At 20.6% G+C, this 18,067-nt stretch overlaps 7 protein-coding genes across 7 annotated transcripts; 5 read left to right on the top strand and 2 right to left on the bottom strand.

The window, feature by feature from the left end:
- Positions 1–1,456: 1,456 nt before the first annotated feature.
- PY17X_1242800 (ubiquitin fusion degradation protein 1, putative) lies at positions 1,457–4,007 on the top strand (the record flags this gene model as incomplete). The annotated part of the gene is made up of 2 exons (XM_022956895.1): positions 1,457–1,714; positions 2,205–4,007. The coding sequence occupies 2 exons, from the start codon at positions 1,457–1,459 to the stop codon at positions 4,005–4,007; spliced, it is 2,061 nt and encodes a 686-aa protein (XP_022812730.1).
- A 1,784-nt stretch (positions 4,008–5,791) lies between these two features.
- PY17X_1242700 (mitochondrial import receptor subunit TOM22, putative) lies at positions 5,792–6,214 on the top strand (the record flags this gene model as incomplete). Its single annotated transcript, XM_722530.1, has 1 exon — positions 5,792–6,214. One exon carries the CDS (start codon positions 5,792–5,794, stop codon positions 6,212–6,214), a length of 423 nt encoding a protein of 140 aa, XP_727623.1.
- A 1,044-nt stretch (positions 6,215–7,258) lies between these two features.
- On the bottom strand, positions 7,259–7,963 carry PY17X_1242600 (50S ribosomal protein L12, apicoplast, putative; the record flags this gene model as incomplete). The annotated part of the gene is made up of 1 exon (XM_022956894.1): positions 7,259–7,963. One exon carries the CDS (start codon positions 7,961–7,963, stop codon positions 7,259–7,261), a length of 705 nt encoding a protein of 234 aa, XP_022812729.1.
- Positions 7,964–9,501: 1,538 nt separating this feature from the next.
- On the bottom strand, positions 9,502–9,876 carry PY17X_1242500 (conserved Plasmodium protein, unknown function; the record flags this gene model as incomplete). Its single annotated transcript, XM_022956893.1, has 1 exon — positions 9,502–9,876. The coding sequence occupies one exon, from the start codon at positions 9,874–9,876 to the stop codon at positions 9,502–9,504; it is 375 nt and encodes a 124-aa protein (XP_022812728.1).
- Positions 9,877–11,606: 1,730 nt separating this feature from the next.
- PY17X_1242400 (uncharacterized protein) lies at positions 11,607–12,704 on the top strand (the record flags this gene model as incomplete). The annotated part of the gene is made up of 1 exon (XM_721950.1): positions 11,607–12,704. The coding sequence occupies one exon, from the start codon at positions 11,607–11,609 to the stop codon at positions 12,702–12,704; it is 1,098 nt and encodes a 365-aa protein (XP_727043.1).
- Positions 12,705–14,023: 1,319 nt separating this feature from the next.
- PY17X_1242300 (conserved Plasmodium protein, unknown function) lies at positions 14,024–15,181 on the top strand (the record flags this gene model as incomplete). The annotated part of the gene is made up of 1 exon (XM_022956892.1): positions 14,024–15,181. The coding sequence occupies one exon, from the start codon at positions 14,024–14,026 to the stop codon at positions 15,179–15,181; it is 1,158 nt and encodes a 385-aa protein (XP_022812727.1).
- Positions 15,182–16,920: 1,739 nt separating this feature from the next.
- Positions 16,921–17,774, top strand: PY17X_1242200 (conserved Plasmodium membrane protein, unknown function; the record flags this gene model as incomplete). Its single annotated transcript, XM_022956891.1, has 3 exons — positions 16,921–17,152; positions 17,275–17,343; positions 17,614–17,774. The coding sequence occupies 3 exons, from the start codon at positions 16,921–16,923 to the stop codon at positions 17,772–17,774; spliced, it is 462 nt and encodes a 153-aa protein (XP_022812726.1).
- Positions 17,775–18,067: the final 293 nt, after the last annotated feature.

Raw genomic sequence — 18,067 nt, 5'->3', positions numbered from 1 at the left:
CACTGTTTTCCCACTTAGTAAATATGCATATAATCTACAACATCAAAAAAAATCAAAAAAAAATCAAAAAAAATAATAAGCAATATTTTTCCAATTTCAACTATATTCCATATTGAGTGTTGGCACCTTTAAACGAATTTTCTTATTTTCATTTTCTTATTTTCATTTTTTTATTTTCATTTTTTTACCTGCCATTTTTTTAGTATAAGTCATTTTAAAAATAGCTCATTTTAAAGATGACGGAAAGAGAAAGAGAAAAATGAGTGTGAGCATAGAGATAGCCATATGTTGAAATAATGTATACAATTAGTTATATATATATATTATTATTTTTTAAATTTTATTGCTAATATTATTTATCAAAAATAATAATACCCTTATTAATCATATTTTTATGATTATCCTATTCATATATATGCATATGCATACTTCATTACAGCCCCAAAGGTCAACATAAAAATATTCAAGTGTTAAATTTGTACAATTTAGAGAAGCGAAAATAATAAATGAGGGCAATAACTATAATGGCATTAATTACACACACTTTTTTTTTTTTTCCATAATTTTCCATAATTTTTGATAGCTCTCATATTTAATTGTAGTGTGTATTTTTGATTTGGGGAAATGGTGTAAAATAAAATAAAATAAAGTAAAATAAAATAAAGCAAAATAAAATAAAGCTCCATTTTAATGATAATAAAAACCGATTTTATAATAAAGCTTTAAGTTGATATTAAATATAAGGTAAAAATATTTTACTCGAAATTTATTCAGTTTTAAAAATAATATATATACATACCAATTTTTTTTAAAATTAAAAAAATATAATAATAATACATGGAATAATGATGCCATAAATTATCTTTATTCAAAATTTATGTTTTATAAAAAAATAAAAATATATAAAATAAAAGACGTTACTATAAAAATGTTAAATATTAAAAAATTCCACAAAAATGTAAAAAAACATTCACAGCTGATTTCATCACAATTAAAATAAAATATAATTGTAAAAAAATTGGAATTAAGAAAAGGAAAAAATTAAATAACATTTTTATTAATCTAGTAAATGGATAAACATTTGAATATAAACAATTTCCCCGATTTTTTCCTATATATATAATGATAAAATTAAAAAAAAATATATTTTTTTTGTTATAAATTTTTATTAGTGTAATTAATTGTATAATATACGCCCTTCGCATATTTGAATATACTTTTAATTAATTAAATATTTGTATAATTAAATATTTGAGTAATTATTTATTTGGAAAAATTATTTTGACAATAAATATAAAAGAATATAATTTTCCCAACATTATTGTATATACATTTAGGATAGGATATATAGTCCTACATAAATAATTATAATTTAAATTTGTTTAGAGAAATTTAAATATTGGTATATATTATTAAAAATATGAATAATTAATCATATTTACATTTTTTGAATATAATGGATGATGATTTCGCACGAGCTTTAAATAAATTCAATTCAAATCGTATATTTAATAAAAATAATATAATAAAAAATGTTAATAAAATTCCAGAGCAAAATAAAAAGAAAACACAATTGGTCTTAAACAAATTAAAAGAAGATTTGGAGTTAGAATATATTCATAATTCTAATAATAAAATATGTCAAAAGTTTTTAACATTGTGTTTAAGAAAAAAATCAGGAAAATTAAATGAGCATTCAGATAAAATTATATTGGTAAGTTTTATAAAAATTTAAATTAAATATTAAGGAAAATATTTACACATATATATATATATATATGTCTTACTTCATATATCTCTTGTGAGCATTTATTTATTTTCACTTTTTTTGTACAATTAACCATTAAAAGAGAAAATAATGCTCATAAAAAAAGTTATTTTTTTTTTTTAAAAATTGAATAATGTTTAAATAGTCATTTAATTATCTCAAAAATTAAAGTAATTAAATTCACGCTTAAACGTACAACAATTAGATTAGACAATTTTGGCGTTTTTCACTTGCTCTTTACATTAAAACGTGAAAATTTATCACTCCGCAAATTTATCACTCCACAAGCTTATGCACTGTACATGTTTTTCATCTTATGCACTACACAAGTTTTTCATCTTATGCACTACACAAGTTTTTCATCTTATGCACTACACAAGTTTTTCATCTTATGCACTGTACATGTTTTTCACCTTGTACACCTCCCCATTTGTAGCCCGTTTCGATATTAAAGACGCTAGAAAAAGGAACATATAGTAATGAAGTTAGCTTCCCTTATACATTCAGTTTAAAGAATGTGCAGAATAATTACATGACCCATGCATGTGTTTTAGAATTTAGTTCAAATGAAGGAATAATCGAAGTTTCAGAAAACATAAAAGAAAATTTAGGAATATTTGAAAAAAATGGAGTAATAAGAATTTTAATAAGTTATGCAAATTTATCAAAATGTGATTTTATAAAATTTGAATCATTAAATGAAAATATAAATGATATAAAATATGTGAAAAATTTATTAGAAAATAAATTAAGTTTAAATTATAGTACACTAACTTTAGGTGATTATGTACATATTAATAATTTAAAATTCTATATTAGTGAATTAGAACCAGATAATGCAGTCTCTTTAATAAATACCGATATAACTGTTGATATATGTGAACGTAAAAATATTAATGAAAATCAAATAGATTTTTTTTCAAATGACAATAAAATTAGCAATAATAATAATCCATATGAAATAATAAATAATACTCAAGTAAATATTAATAATACTATTAATGGTGAATTTAAAAAATACAAATTTATAATTAATTATAATATATTAGAATTATTAAAAAAAGGTAACATATCTATAAATATATATTTAAAATCAGAAAATATAAATAATTTTCATATTTTTATTTCTTTTCCACCTTATGATGATGTGTCTGAAACGGTACATCATATACATGTTGATGATTGTACTGATCAAATTAAAATAGATAAAGATCTTATTCAAAAATGTTTAAGATATCATTTTATTTATTTTCAAAATGACGAAAAAAATGAAAATATTCAACTTTCTAATACCAATGATAATAAAAATAATAATCTCTTATGTTATGATACAAATAATTTGAATCAAAAATCTTATCAAGATTATTCCGAAATTTTGGAATATTTATATGATCAATTTTTTCCACATATAATATTTATTGGTATATTATCAAATAGTAACATTCCGTTGAATTATAATTTATCATCTAATGTAATAGAAAATACTTTAAATTTAACCAAAAATAAAGATATAGAAAATCAAAATATAAAAATTAATACTAATGAAAATATCATAAATAATCAAAATTATATAAAATGTGATAATTGCCTTAAAGATATTCTCGATTATAATATAAATATGCATAAAATACATTGTATAAAAAATTTCTCTATTTGTAATATTTGTAAACAACCATTTAAAAAAAATGAACTTATAAATCATATACATTGTGATATATGCAATGAAGGAATGCATATAAATGATAAAAATAAACATAATTCTATATGGCATGTAAAAATAAAATGCTTATGTGAAAAATATTTTTATAAAAAACAATTTATTTTTCACCAAAAATTATTTTGTCCAAAAAAATTAATTTTTTGTCCATTTTGCAACATATTTACTGCACATTTTACAAATATTTATGATGAAGATTATATTATTGCTAATTTTTTTGATAAATTGGATAATAAACAAATTAACAATATTTCTCCAAATACTAATGCACACATTAATTCAAATTTTGAAACAAAATCAATTGGTTATTATGTAAACTTATTACATAATAATTTTAATTATTTTTTAAAGTATATAAAAAACTCAGAACATGAAAAATATTGTGGATCAAAATCTATTTCTTGTATAATTTGTAAAAAAAATATGTACAGAAATTTATATTTAAATCATTTATGTTCAGTTCATAATTTAACCAAAATTGAGTCATTTAAAATTATTAACGAAAACATTCAATTGCAGTAATAATTATGAACAAGTCATAATTTAACCAAAATTGAGTCATTTAAAATTATTAACGAAAACATTCAATTGCAGTAATAATTATGAACAAGTCATAATATTTTTACAAATTAAAAAAAAAACTGCCCAATTTGGCTTGGTGGAGTAATATACGTTATTCAAATGTTATGAATATAATTCGTTATTACATATATATATATATACATATGTATATATATGTGCATTTTTTGTATTTCATCATTATTGTTTTTTACTTTCTATGTCCTTATTTGTCTGTTTTTTTGTTGTGTAATATAGAAAAGGTTAATGTATATGAAAAAAAAAAAAACTAAATTTCTTCACACAATTTTTTGTGTATGTTCACACACCAGTGTAAATATATATTAAATGAGTTTGTATGCCTTATTACCTTTTCATGTTTTTAATTCAAAACAAGAACGGCATAAAAATATTCAAAAATATTCAAAAATATTAAAAATGTATTAAAAATGTATTAAAAATGTATTAAAAAATATTAAAAAGGATTGTCCAATGTTTACCATAAACAATTATGGGTAGCTTAAAAAAACAATTTTTAATAATTTTAATGAACATGATTATTTATTTACAAACTCCGGGAATATTTTACCATGTATCCATATGAATGAATTAATTATATTTTTGTCGAAAGATTTCTTTCTCATTTTAACATGTACATATACATATATATACATATACATACATATACATATTTAATGCTCTAAAATGATATATAGTCCTTTTAAGCATTATAGTTACATCATTTAAAAAAGTGTGTACATATAAGAGGTGATAAATTGTTTGTTATTTTGTTTGTTGTTTGTCTTTATTTTTTCAGGTGAGAAATAAAAATATTGAAAAAAATTTAATATTAGAAAGCTAAAAAATGCAAATGTTTTATTTACGTTTTTTCTCATATATTTGAAAGTAATTTTTCATAAAATAAAAATTATTAATATCGTTTTATGTTACTTTTTTTTTATAATTTATTAATTTTATCCAGTTTAGCTGTATTTTTTTGTATTTTATTTATTGTGTATAAATTTATACAATAAAAAAAATGAAATATGACCACGTATATATATATGCACTTTACCTTACACTATTAAAAAGCAAATTAAAGAACAAAATTAATATAAAATAAAAAAATAAAAAATAAGTCATTTTTTATATTTTTTTTTTACTTTATTTTAAATTATTATATAATATATATCTATATTTTTTACAAATTTATATAGGGAACTATAAGTTTCATTGTGGTAATTGTTGTATTATGTAGTAGATAGTTTTTTAAATATTTATAATATTATCCATTATTATTTATATATTTTAACAGAAATATACTCATATAAATTAAAAACAATTACCAGAACTTGCGCCACGAGGAATTACTATAAGACTGTTTCGTAACATTTTCCCTTCTTTATATATATACATATATATAATATGTATATAATATATATATACAGATAGCTACCCCATTAAGCATCAATATTTTTTAAGTTTATACATATCGTCTGGAAACGATTTTGTAATAAGATAATTTGTTATATTTATTTATAAAAAATTTCATATACAGGCAATAAAATATTTCCTTATCAAGTGATGAATGCATTTATGTATTTTTTTACAAAATAAATGTTAAATTAAAATAAGATTTCTCAAAATATTAGTTATCATATATATATGCCAATTTACTTGTTTAATATATATATATTTTTTTTTTTTTATTTTTATAATAAATAATTTATCATATAAAATTTTAATGTATGTATAAAAATCAGCCAAATTGTATCGAATACCATTACACATATCTACAACACATACCTATAAGAGATTCTTATAATTTATATTTATATGTTTTATTTTTTAAAATGGGAGGGGTAATATCTAGAATAGTATCAAATAATGAAGAGTCAAGTTTGGCTTTATCAGGAAAACCAACATTAAATTTTAAAAAAAATGAGGGTTTCAGAATTAAAAATAAGTTAAGAATGGCAAAAAATCGAATTCAAAATTTTGTCAAAAAAGGAATGAAAACAACATCTTGGGTTGTTTGGGTAGCAGGCGTTTCAGTTGTGGTTTTAATTACCCCAATTGCTTTTCAGTATGAAAAAGAATGTCAGCTTTTTGAAATGCAAGCTCAGTTTTTTCAAGCCCAGCAAGCAGCAAATGTGCCTCAGTTAAATTGACACTAAAAACGGGAACGAAATATAATGGAAATATAATGGAAATATAAAATAATACCATTACCAAAATATAAATAATAGGATATCCTAAAGGAAAAACACACATTAGGCAAGGCAAAGCAAGGCAAGGCAAAGCAAAGCAAAACAAAACAAAGCAAAACAAAACAAAACAAAACAAAACAAAACAAAGCAAGACAAAACAAATGACAATAAGTAGCCATTGTTTATGTTCAACTTTTACAAAAAATTACATTATGCCTATTAGAAAATATACATACATTATAAGAATTTATTTATGAATTAATTATCACATGTGTGTGCAATATTATGTATATATAAACTTTAAATAATTTTACAATACATTCATATGCCCTTTTTGTAATTTTTTTTACCGGCATGCTTTTTAATAAGCATATAAACCATAATTTAATTTAATTTAATTTAATTTATGTTTTTTGTTTTTTAATAAATTTTACATTTTTGTATTTTCCTCATTTTAAATAACTTAAATTTGTATCTTTTTTTTTAATGAGCTAAATAAAAAATTATAACACCTTAAAAAAGTTAGATTAAAATTAAAGAATATCTTAACCATATTGAAAAATATAATTTTTGAAAATCTACATTTTTTTTTAAATTAATAAAAAAAGTGTATAATATTTTTTGAATAAAAATAATGTTAATAAGTTTGTAAAAAAAAAAAAATAAATCATATACATAAAAATGTGCTACACATTTAAGAATTTTTTTAAGGGGTGTAAAATGAAAAAACAAATATATCATTAAAAATAAAAGTAATTTTTATAAGTAAAAGTAATTTTTTTAAGTAAAAGTAATTTTTAAAAATAAAAGTAATTTTTTTAAAACAAATTCCTTTGTACAAATTAAAAGTATTTTTTTTATTTTACTCGAAAAAAAACTAAATAGAAATATTATTTTATAAATAAGACCAAAAAAAAAATAATAATATAAACTGGAAACAATATAATAAAATATATTAATTTATATTAAACCTGTATCGAAAATATTATATAATTATTAATGAAATTATTTCAATTTAACAATACCTCCAGCTTCAGTCAATTTTTTTTTCCAACTTTCCGCTGTCTCTTTATTGATTTTTTCAAAAAGTGTGTGTGGTAAATTATCAACTAAATCTTTTGCTTGTTTTAAGTTTAATTCTTTTTTTATTTCTTTAACTATTTTAATTATTGGTATTTTTTTATTTGGTTCAACACTTTCTAAAATTAAATCATATACTTTATTTTCATCTTCTTCTTCATTTTCTGAATTTCCATCTTTATCAGATTCATTTTGTTTATTCCCTTGACCATCTTTGTTATCTCCAATATTTTGTTTTAAATCTACCGAAAAAGTTATTTCAATTTTTTTCACAAGTTCGCTAGCTTCTAATAAAGTTAGCTCTTTTAAGCTTTCTATTATTTTATCAACTCTTTCACTTTTTAATTTAAATTTGTTATTATATAAAAATGCATCCTTTTTAAAATTATATGAATTACTTTTATAATTTAATGCATTTTTTCTACCATTATAATTATTATTTAATCTATTATCATAATATAAAAAATTATTATAATTAAATTTATTATGTTCTTTTGAAAACTTAAAACATACTGAATATTTAGCAAAATATAAGAATATATATATAATATATATAAACCTACATAATTTTGAACTAGCTATATAGTTTATTTGTCTAAAACATATATTTTTTTTTTTTTTCATTTTCATTATTATTTAATAAGTTTATATTATTCCCTAAATTTTTATTTACTCTTTCTGTATTTTTCATTCTTCAAAAAATTATGCATTTTTAATTACTTCCTAATTTGATCTTTTGGAAAAAAATGTTTTATAAACTTATTATTTTTTTCAATTTTTTTATTTTTTTCAATGTTTTTAATCTTGAATATATCGCCGATATTGTTCCTTACATATCAGGGGTAGGAACTAGTCGAGCTTTGCTAACCAGTTATGTGCTAAGGTGTTAACTGTTATGATTTTTATATTCTCCAATATATTTAATAATAATAATAATAGTAATAGTAGTAGTAATAATAATAGTGATAGTGATAGTAATAGTGATAGTAATAGTGATAGTTTTTTTTAGATCGTAATTTTTGTATAATATTATGTACATATATGCACACACAACAATTAAAGAATATGTTTAACCTCCCTCCCCCAATTTTGATTATTATAAATAATGTTTATACATAAACTATAATATATATATTTATTTTGCATATTTAAAAAGTATACATTTTACTAAAATTTTTTAAATTAATTAATATTTACTCTAAAGGGGTGATTTAAAATTATGAGGGAATTAATAAAATATTTTTTTTTTTTTTTTTTTTTTTTAATAATATATATACACATTATTACTAGCTAACCAAATTTTTTTTTTTTTTTTGGAAATTTTTTTTTTCTTTACTTTTTTTTTTATTAATTATAAAGCTAAAAAATGAACAAACTTAACTTATTTATTTATGTATACACATATTTATAATATGTTTAAAAAATCGGGCTTTTTAAATTCATTTTAGTTTGTTGCAAATGTTTAATATATATGTAGTATGTTTTTATTTGTTAAAAAAATTATAAGTAAATTGTTAAAATACAAAAAAAAAAAATTAAAAAATTAAAAAAAGAAACAAAGGTTAATATATATATTATCCATATATTTTTCTTTCTTTTTCATGAAAACTATTATTTTACAAAATATAGAAACAAGCGGATGGATATACAAATTTTTTCAAGAATAGTTAAAAATAAATAATTATACAATAAAAAAATTAACAATATCAATAAAAAAAAAAACAGCGAAAAATACTTTCCACAGTTGTGGCTTAAAAAGTGAGCATTTTTCAACAGGGCTTATGATAAAATTTATAGAACTTAAAAATAAATCATTTTAAAAAAAATAAAACAATAATTTATTCTCGTACCAATCATTGTGTATTCCATATTGTGTATTCCCTATTTTATGGCTGCCCATTGTGTATTCCATATTGTGTATTCCCTATCCTGTTTTCTTTTTACAAAATACATATGAGTGTATGTGTTAAGACGAGGTGTTAAATTGGTAATAACATAAAAAATATGACCGCTTCAATGTAAAAATGTTATATATGTGTATGCATATATTAACAAAATGGGGGCATAAATAGTCTTGAAAGCTAGCCAAATGTGCATATATATGAGTTCTTTGAAATTTGATGGCGATTTGTTTATTTTTAGAGAAATAAAAAAAAAAAAAAAAAAAATCAATTGGAATCAGTATTTGTATCATCAACATTAATTGTTATGTTCATATCTTGAGATAAAATTTTTTTAGCATAATGATAATCAGAATTTGGAGATAATATTTTATTTATTTTGTATTGGAAATATTCATCTTCTGTTTCATCATTTAATTTGATAGGAACAGAGAATGGATCATTTATTTCTTTAACATCATTAGTTATATCTATATCAAAATATTTAACATTTTCTATTGTAATATTTTTTAATTTATTTGTATAATATTCCATACAATTTTTATCATGATTTATTATATTAACTTTTAAATCTTTTTCATTTGACATTTCAAAAATTGACATATTGTTTTTTAAAAATTCCATATCTTCTACATTTTCCATTTTTTTTTTTTTTTCAATATTCTTTTTTAATATTATATTTTCAGATATAAAATTGTTTTTTTTTATATAATCTTAATGAATTTATTTTCAAATAGAATGGGGTTTACTACACATATATAATTATAAATATGCATATGTCTCTAATTTAATCGCCATAAGGTTTTTTCACATATGAATTGTCTAAGCTTTTGTAGTATCCGAAAAGTTGTATGTATCTATGCATGTACAGTACAGGATAATAAGCAGCTAACTATTGACTAAATGGGTAAATATTATGACTAAATGGGTAAATATGACTAAATGGGTAAATATGACTAAATGGGTAAATATTGCAAATGTATGGGTAAATATTTCCTCACAATATTTATGGTTAGCATTTCCCCCTAAATTTAGGGTCTTTTACATGCATGGCTTCCAAAGGTATATACATATATATGTGAAAATAGCTATATATAAGAACAAAATAAAAATTTAAATATTTTTGTCGCTTTATTTTTTAATTAATAAGATGGGAATTTAGTTTTTTTTTCAAAAAAATTGTATATATAGTTAATTTATAAAAATTGTGGAAAATGGCATATTGTGATGTTCTCTAATAATTTGATAGTTGAGACTAAGGAGAAACAAATTAAAAAAAAATATAAGAAAAAATAAAATAATGCATATAGTTTAAACAATATGTTGATGTTATAATTCACAAATAATGCATACACCTCTATTTATAATAAAAAAAAATATAATATCTTTACATACATATGCGTAATAATAATATATATAGTCTGGGCAAATTCGGGGAAACAATATAATATATTTTTATATATTTATATTTAAATATATATTTAAGAGTCCACTGAAAAAGAGAAAAAAATATGTATAACGATAACGGTTTAAATTTTTTTCCATATTTTACAAATTTTTGTTTTTTAAATTATTTAATTAAAGAAAAACATAAAATAATATATAATCAAATTAAAAATATATTTTTTTAATTAATTATATATATGTTTTTTTTTTTTTTTTTTTTTTTTAAGCCATATATATTTGTTTACATATAACAATTACCCCATAAAGGCGTAAAATAATTCATTTTTTTTTTTTTTATTTATTTTTTAAAATATATGATTTTTTTAAATCATTTTTATTAACTCCTATATTAGCATAATCCTTTGTATGCACATATAAACATTTGATAATTTACCACAAAAAATATATAGATGTATATCCAGATATATATTTTTAGCAATTTTTAAATAGGGAAGGAAACAAATATAAAGTTGGCCACTTTAATATATCATGATTTTATAGAACCAAGGGAAGAAAAAAGGTTGCCAAAAATTAAAAAATAAATAATCGAATAAAATTATATTACTGCCAAATCAAAAAAACGTATACTCAAATTGTAGTACTATTGAATAGTTGGGGTAAAGACATTATTATATGCGGGATAATAAGAAATACATAACTATCATGCTTTGATATTATGCTTCGATGTGATTTTTTCCTATTTATAATTTGTGACCTTTAAAAGGCTAGACATATTATATATACAATTTGTTCCTTGTTTGTTTAAAAAAAAAGATAAAAAAAAAATAATTATTCAGGGCATTGAATATAAGAACTACGTATATGTATTAGAAACGATAGGATATCAAAAAATACACACATAACTGAATTAGATATAAACAATTGTCATCACTCACAAATTTATCAAAATATATATTTTGTGCACAATGTCAATATTGCAAAAGATAGCTGATATAGAGGCCGAAATGGCCAAAACCCAAAAAAATAAAGCCACGAATTTTCATTTGGGGTTATTAAAAGCAAAACTATCAAAATTAAAAGCTCAGTTAATTGAAGGAGGTGGAAAAGGAGGTGGAGAAGGAGAAGGTTTTGATGTTTCAAAAACTGGAGATGCAAGAATAGGGCTTGTTGGGTTTCCATCAGTTGGTAAATCAACATTATTAAATAAATTAACAGGAACATTTTCGGAAGTTGCATCATATGAATTTACAACATTAACATGTGTTCCTGGAATATTTAAATATAAAGGAGCCAAAATGCAATTATTAGATTTACCCGGTATTATTGAAGGGGCTAAAGATGGTAAAGGTAGAGGTAAACAAGTTATAGCAGTAGCAAAAAGTTGCTCACTAATTTTAATAGTCTTAGATGCATTAAAACCATTATCTTTTAAAAAAATTATAGAAAAAGAATTAGAAGGGTTTGGAATCAGATTAAATAAAAAACCACCAAATATTATTTTTCAAAAAAAAGATAAAGGTGGTATAAATATTACACATACTGTACCGTTAAATAATTTAGATGAAGATATAATTAAATCAATTTGTCATGAATATAGAATTATGAATGCAAATATATCAATAAGATGTGAAGCAACTGTTGATGATATTATAGATGTGATTGAAGGAAACAGATTATATGTACCATGTATATATGTATTAAATAAAGTAGATCAAATAACTATGGAAGAATTAAATTTAATTACAAGATTACCTCATAATATTCCTATATCAGCACATTTAGAATGGAATCTTGATGGTTTATTAGAAGCAATATGGAATTATCTTGACCTAGTACGTATATATACTAAACCTAAAGGTCATATCCCAGATTATGATTCCCCTGTTATTTTAAAAAAAGATAAATCAAAAGTTGAAAATTTTTGTAAAAAAATACATCGATCATTACTCAACCAATTTAAATATGCTTTAGTATGGGGAAAATCAGTTAAACATAATCCACAAAAAGTAGGAAAGGATCACGAACTTAATGATGAAGATGTTGTACAGCTTGTTAAGAAATGATAAACTTGTTAAGAAATTATGAACATGTTAAGAAATTATGAACATGTTAAGAAATTATGAACGTGTTAAGAAATTATGAACATGTTAAGAAATTATGAACATGTTAAGAAATTATGAACATGTTAAGAAATTATGAACGTGTTAAGAAATAATCAAGTTATAAATTAATATCCTTATGAACTGATTAATTTGAAGGATGTTCAATGTAAATACTGAAATTAATTTATTTATACAACTAATTTATAACTAATATAGTTCTAAACAATCATAGCTAGCTAATGAAATGTATACTTATTATTATCTCCTAATTTATTTATACAACTATCATTATTATTTTTTTCAAAAAATATGATTTTTTTTTTAAAGTATTTTTTTCTTATGCTACTTATGGCATATGCATATGTACAATTTGAGGATTCAACTCTACAAAAGCATTTTATGGAATTTATAATTCATTGTCATTATGCACATATCACCATTTTTTATACACATCATTTTTTATGCATATCACCATTTTTTATACATATCACCATTTTTAATTTAACTTTTAAAAACTTTTTTATGAAAATCTTTTATTTGATGTATTCTTATTAAATTTATAAATAATAATGAATCTTAAAGAGACAACCCATATAACACAGATTCATATCATGCATTCATTTTATATATGGATATATTTTTTTCTTTCATAAAAAATTCATATTAAATTTTGAAAGCCTCTTGAAATTATCATTACACCCTTTTCTTTCCTATTTCCCACTTCTATACATGATATATAAATAAGTAATTTTTTTTCTAAAATTAATAAATTTGAGGAGAACAAAACTAGCTATTTTTTTGGAGGTATTAGAATTAATATATTTAAAAAAAAAAAATAAAAAAAAAAAAATAAAAATATTTCACACTATTTCAACATTAGAAAAGCTATTTTTTATAAAAAAATGACGACCAAGTTTCAACATCTTATGTATGAAAAATAATTTTTTAAGATATGGAAATTATAAAAAAAAAAACGAAAAAAACGGTTTTCTAATTTAAAAATAAAAACGGATACACTTTCATTATCTACAAGTATCATGTATATTATTTTATTATCATTTAAAAAGCTTAAAATAAAATATCTTATTTATATATTTTTTTGATATCCTTTATATAAATATTGTATTGCCACTAGCGAGTAAGTAATATGTGAAGAGAGGAATATATTTTACCTCAACTCATTTTAATTCTAATTTTGTTTATTTAATAATAATTATGATATATCTTTATATATATAAGGTGTAAAATATATACAATTTTTAAGAAAGAGAAAATAAAAAATGGAAAATTTTCCATATATAGTAATATTATCACATAATAAAGACAAAATTCAAAATTTCGTAAAATATTTATTAACACAATTCGAAGTTATAGAACATTATAATGATGAAGAATGGGATCAAGTTTTATGTGAGAATAAAGAAGGTACAGATGATAATTTAACAGATTTTATTTTTAAAAAAGAAGCAAAAATAGAAATTGTTAATAAATATTATCAAGCACAAGTTATAATATTATCATGTATTCCATATAGCTTAAATGAAAAACAAAATGACGATTCAATAAAAAAAAAAATAATTAACAATAACCTTTTTAGTGATCATAATAAATATAAAAATTTAAAATTAAATTGTGAAGGTATTATTTTTTTATTTAACAAATTTAATGAAGATAGTAAAAAAATAATAAATAATAATCCATTTATAAATTTGGAAGCAAAATGTAATGAATATATAAAAGACACAAAAAGTGGGAAAATGATAAAAAATGATGATTTTGATTTTTCTAATTTATATAAAGATATAGGAGTTAAAATTGCTATTTTTCCATTGTTATTACAAAAAAATGAAAACCAAATACTCCAATTTTGTACAGAATATTTTATTGAATGTTTGTATATAGAATATGAATCTAACAATACTGATAACCAAAATTTCGATGCAAATAATAAAATTATAAATCAAAATAAAAAAAAAATAAATAAAATTGATGAATTTTATGACAATGATGCTGAAAGATTTATTGAAGCTTTGCATTGTCATATGTGGAAAGGGTTACAATTAAAAAACGGAAAAATAAACATTCCAAATAATGAAAATACAAAAAAAAATGACAAAAGCCAAGATATTTCATTGAGTAAAGAAAAATCACTCGAATTAAAAAATAACGAACAAAAAGAAAGCTCAAAAAATTCAGAAGAAAAATTGGAGAAAAATGAAAATCAAAAAAAAAATGACCAATCTGAAAAAAAGAATAATAGCGATACACATGATAGAAAAGATGATAAATTCATGGAAAATTTTAATCAAATCGTTGAAAAAATTAAGTTAGCTAAAATTGAAAATAAAAAATGTAATAATGATTCAGAAAGGAGAAAAAAAGCCGAAAATATGATTTTAGAATTGCAACAATATTTTTATGGTATGGATGAAGAATAATTTTCCTGCTATTCTTAATCATTTATTATCATTAAATTTGTCCAATTTTTTATTTTTTTCCAAAATCATCAAAAAAAAAAATAAAATAAAAAAAAAAACAAAAAAAAACAAAAAAAAACATATAAATTGGTGTAGTCAAATTCAAGCCCTATGTATAAATAAATGATAAACATCATGTATTTGTTTCCTATTCCTACAAGCAAAATAAATATTAAAAATATAAACCTTAAATGTGTATATGTATGTACTTAATATTTTAAAAAACCAATTAATAATTATTATAAAATTTGAGGTTGTATACACTACACACATTGGTGTATTCCATGTAGTATCTGCAAAGAGAATATCACATGCATGCATATTATTTACATTTTTTTTGATTCATTTTTTTTGATTCAATTTTGTTTTTTCCTTTTTGTTTTTTCTTTTTTCATTTTTAATTTTTTTTTTTTATACATGTATTTGATTTTTACCATAAAACTTAAAACAATACCTTTTATAGATACAAACTTAAACATAAGAATTATTTATTTTTAATTCTTCGGTTTAGTCACATTTCAAAGCATGTATTGTGCAATGTATGGTTAATATGACAAAATAAGCAAAATAAGAAAAACACAAAATATATATTTGTTCAAATTTATGATATTTTTTAGTCTTATTTTAATAGACTTAATGAAATTTTAATTATTGTTCCTATAACTAATATATATCCATATAATCACATGTACATATGTATAAATATGCATAAATATGTATAAATATGTATAAATATAATGCATACATGCGTGTATATTTTCTATGTGGTTTATGCACCATGATATTACACATGTATATATATTTATTGAATTTTTATATTTATTTTTTTGTGTTTTATTAATATTTTACATGCCTTATTTGCTATAAAATGCTGCTTATTTAAGATAATTCAAGATTACGGTTTTGTTCTTATTTATATTGCGTATGCTTAACACACACAAATAGCCCAACTATTTATTTGTACGCATTCATTTATTTATAGAAATTCATACATATATATATTTAATGTTTACAATATTTGCTTAAAATTATTTATTGTGTTTTTTTTTATTTTTTATTGTGTTTTTTTTATTTTTTATTGTGTTTTTTTATTTTTTATTCAACTTATTCCCATTGTTTCAGTCTGGTATTGTATAACAATTTTATATTTATTAATTTGTAACATTGTTTTTGTGTATTTGTATGTTAAAACATATTATTAAAATATAAAAATATTAAATAAAAAAAATAAAGTATTATATGGCTTAATTATTTGACATGCTATACATTTGACATTGCTTATTACATATGTTTAGTTATTAGAGCATTGTATAAATCATAATTCACATATATGTATATGCATTTTTAATATCTCTACAATACCTTGAAATTGTTAAATAAATTTATATTGCTTAATAACGTATACTCCCAATTTGTAATTAATTAAAGAACGAATAAGCAAGCTAAGCAGCAAACTAATAAGCAAGCTAAACAGCAAACTAATAAGCGAACTAAGCAGCTATATCCAATTTCTACCATTTGTGTGATCAAATTTAATTAAAAAGTGAGTCAAATTGTAAGAAGTATCATGCATTTTAAATGTTCCAAAAAAAGTTTAGACCTATTTTATATATATGCACATGTGTACAAATTTGCATGACTGTTCATAAATATTGTCACATTTTCACATTTTTTTCTGACCTTTTTAGCTATCTATAACAATGGGAATTTATACCACATTACATAAAGTTATATCATCCTTAGGAGGACTACTTTTAATACTTTATCAATTATCGAAAATTAATCAAAATGATATGATATTAACAAATTTGAAGAAATATATGTTAGACACTCCATATGTCGAATTTTCAAATTTTATTTTGTTAAGTTTTTCATATTTATTATTAAATATATTTGGTTCAACAAAAAATAAAATAGCAACTAATTTAAAAGGTTAAAAAAAAATTATAAAATTATGTCTAGACAGAATAAAATATAAAACCATTTTTCCTTATTAGCTATTATAATAATAATATAATTATAAATATCATTTACATATCTTTCAATTTTTATAGGCCTTTTAGGATGTTTTTTATCTACTTATGCCTTTATGCTTTTTATGCAACAACTTTATATTTGTTATGGTAAGAAAAAAAAATAAAATATAGAACAATTTATAAAAATAGCAAATCATGTATTATATATATGTCAAAAGTGTTAAGTGTTAGTACTGGGTTTGTGTGCATGCTCATTTATTTTGAAGCGATTTTTGTGATTTTTTTAAAATTATGCGGTTTTAAGTCATTATTTGTGCTTATTATGCCATGTTTATGCTTTATTTACGCCATGTTTATGCTTTATTTACGCCATGTTTATGCTTTATTTACATCCTATTTATGCTTCTTCTTTTTCAGGATATTACGTATCAGAAATACCAATAACAAAGGAAAATCTTTATCTTTGTATTTATTTGGTGGTTTATTTTGTTGCAATGTGTGCTGAATCATGTTCTAATATGTCAAGTAAAAAAAAGTATCTTATGGGTACTGGAAAAACGATAAATGTAGAAGTATAGAGTTTGAATATAATTTTTAAATTATAAATTTATTCTAAAATCAATATAACTATATATTCGTAATTTCTTACATTAACATTGATAAATAATATATGAAAAGACGTTGAATTATATAACGTATCACCATTCTCAATATTCCATTATGATATTCATTTTTGTAGAAACTATATATATACGCTGTGTGTAAGTGCACATGTGATATATATTTTTTTTTTTTTTTTATATAAATTTATTCATTATATTCCTAATGGAATAAATTAATATACATGTACATATAAATTCATTTTTATATT

This window comes from Plasmodium yoelii (assembly GCF_900002385.2).
Source record: "Plasmodium yoelii strain 17X genome assembly, chromosome: 12".
Lineage (NCBI taxonomy): Eukaryota > Apicomplexa > Aconoidasida > Haemosporida > Plasmodiidae > Plasmodium > Plasmodium yoelii.
The sequence above is the reverse complement of the archived record's forward strand: the minus strand, read 5'-3'. Positions and strand labels throughout refer to the sequence as shown.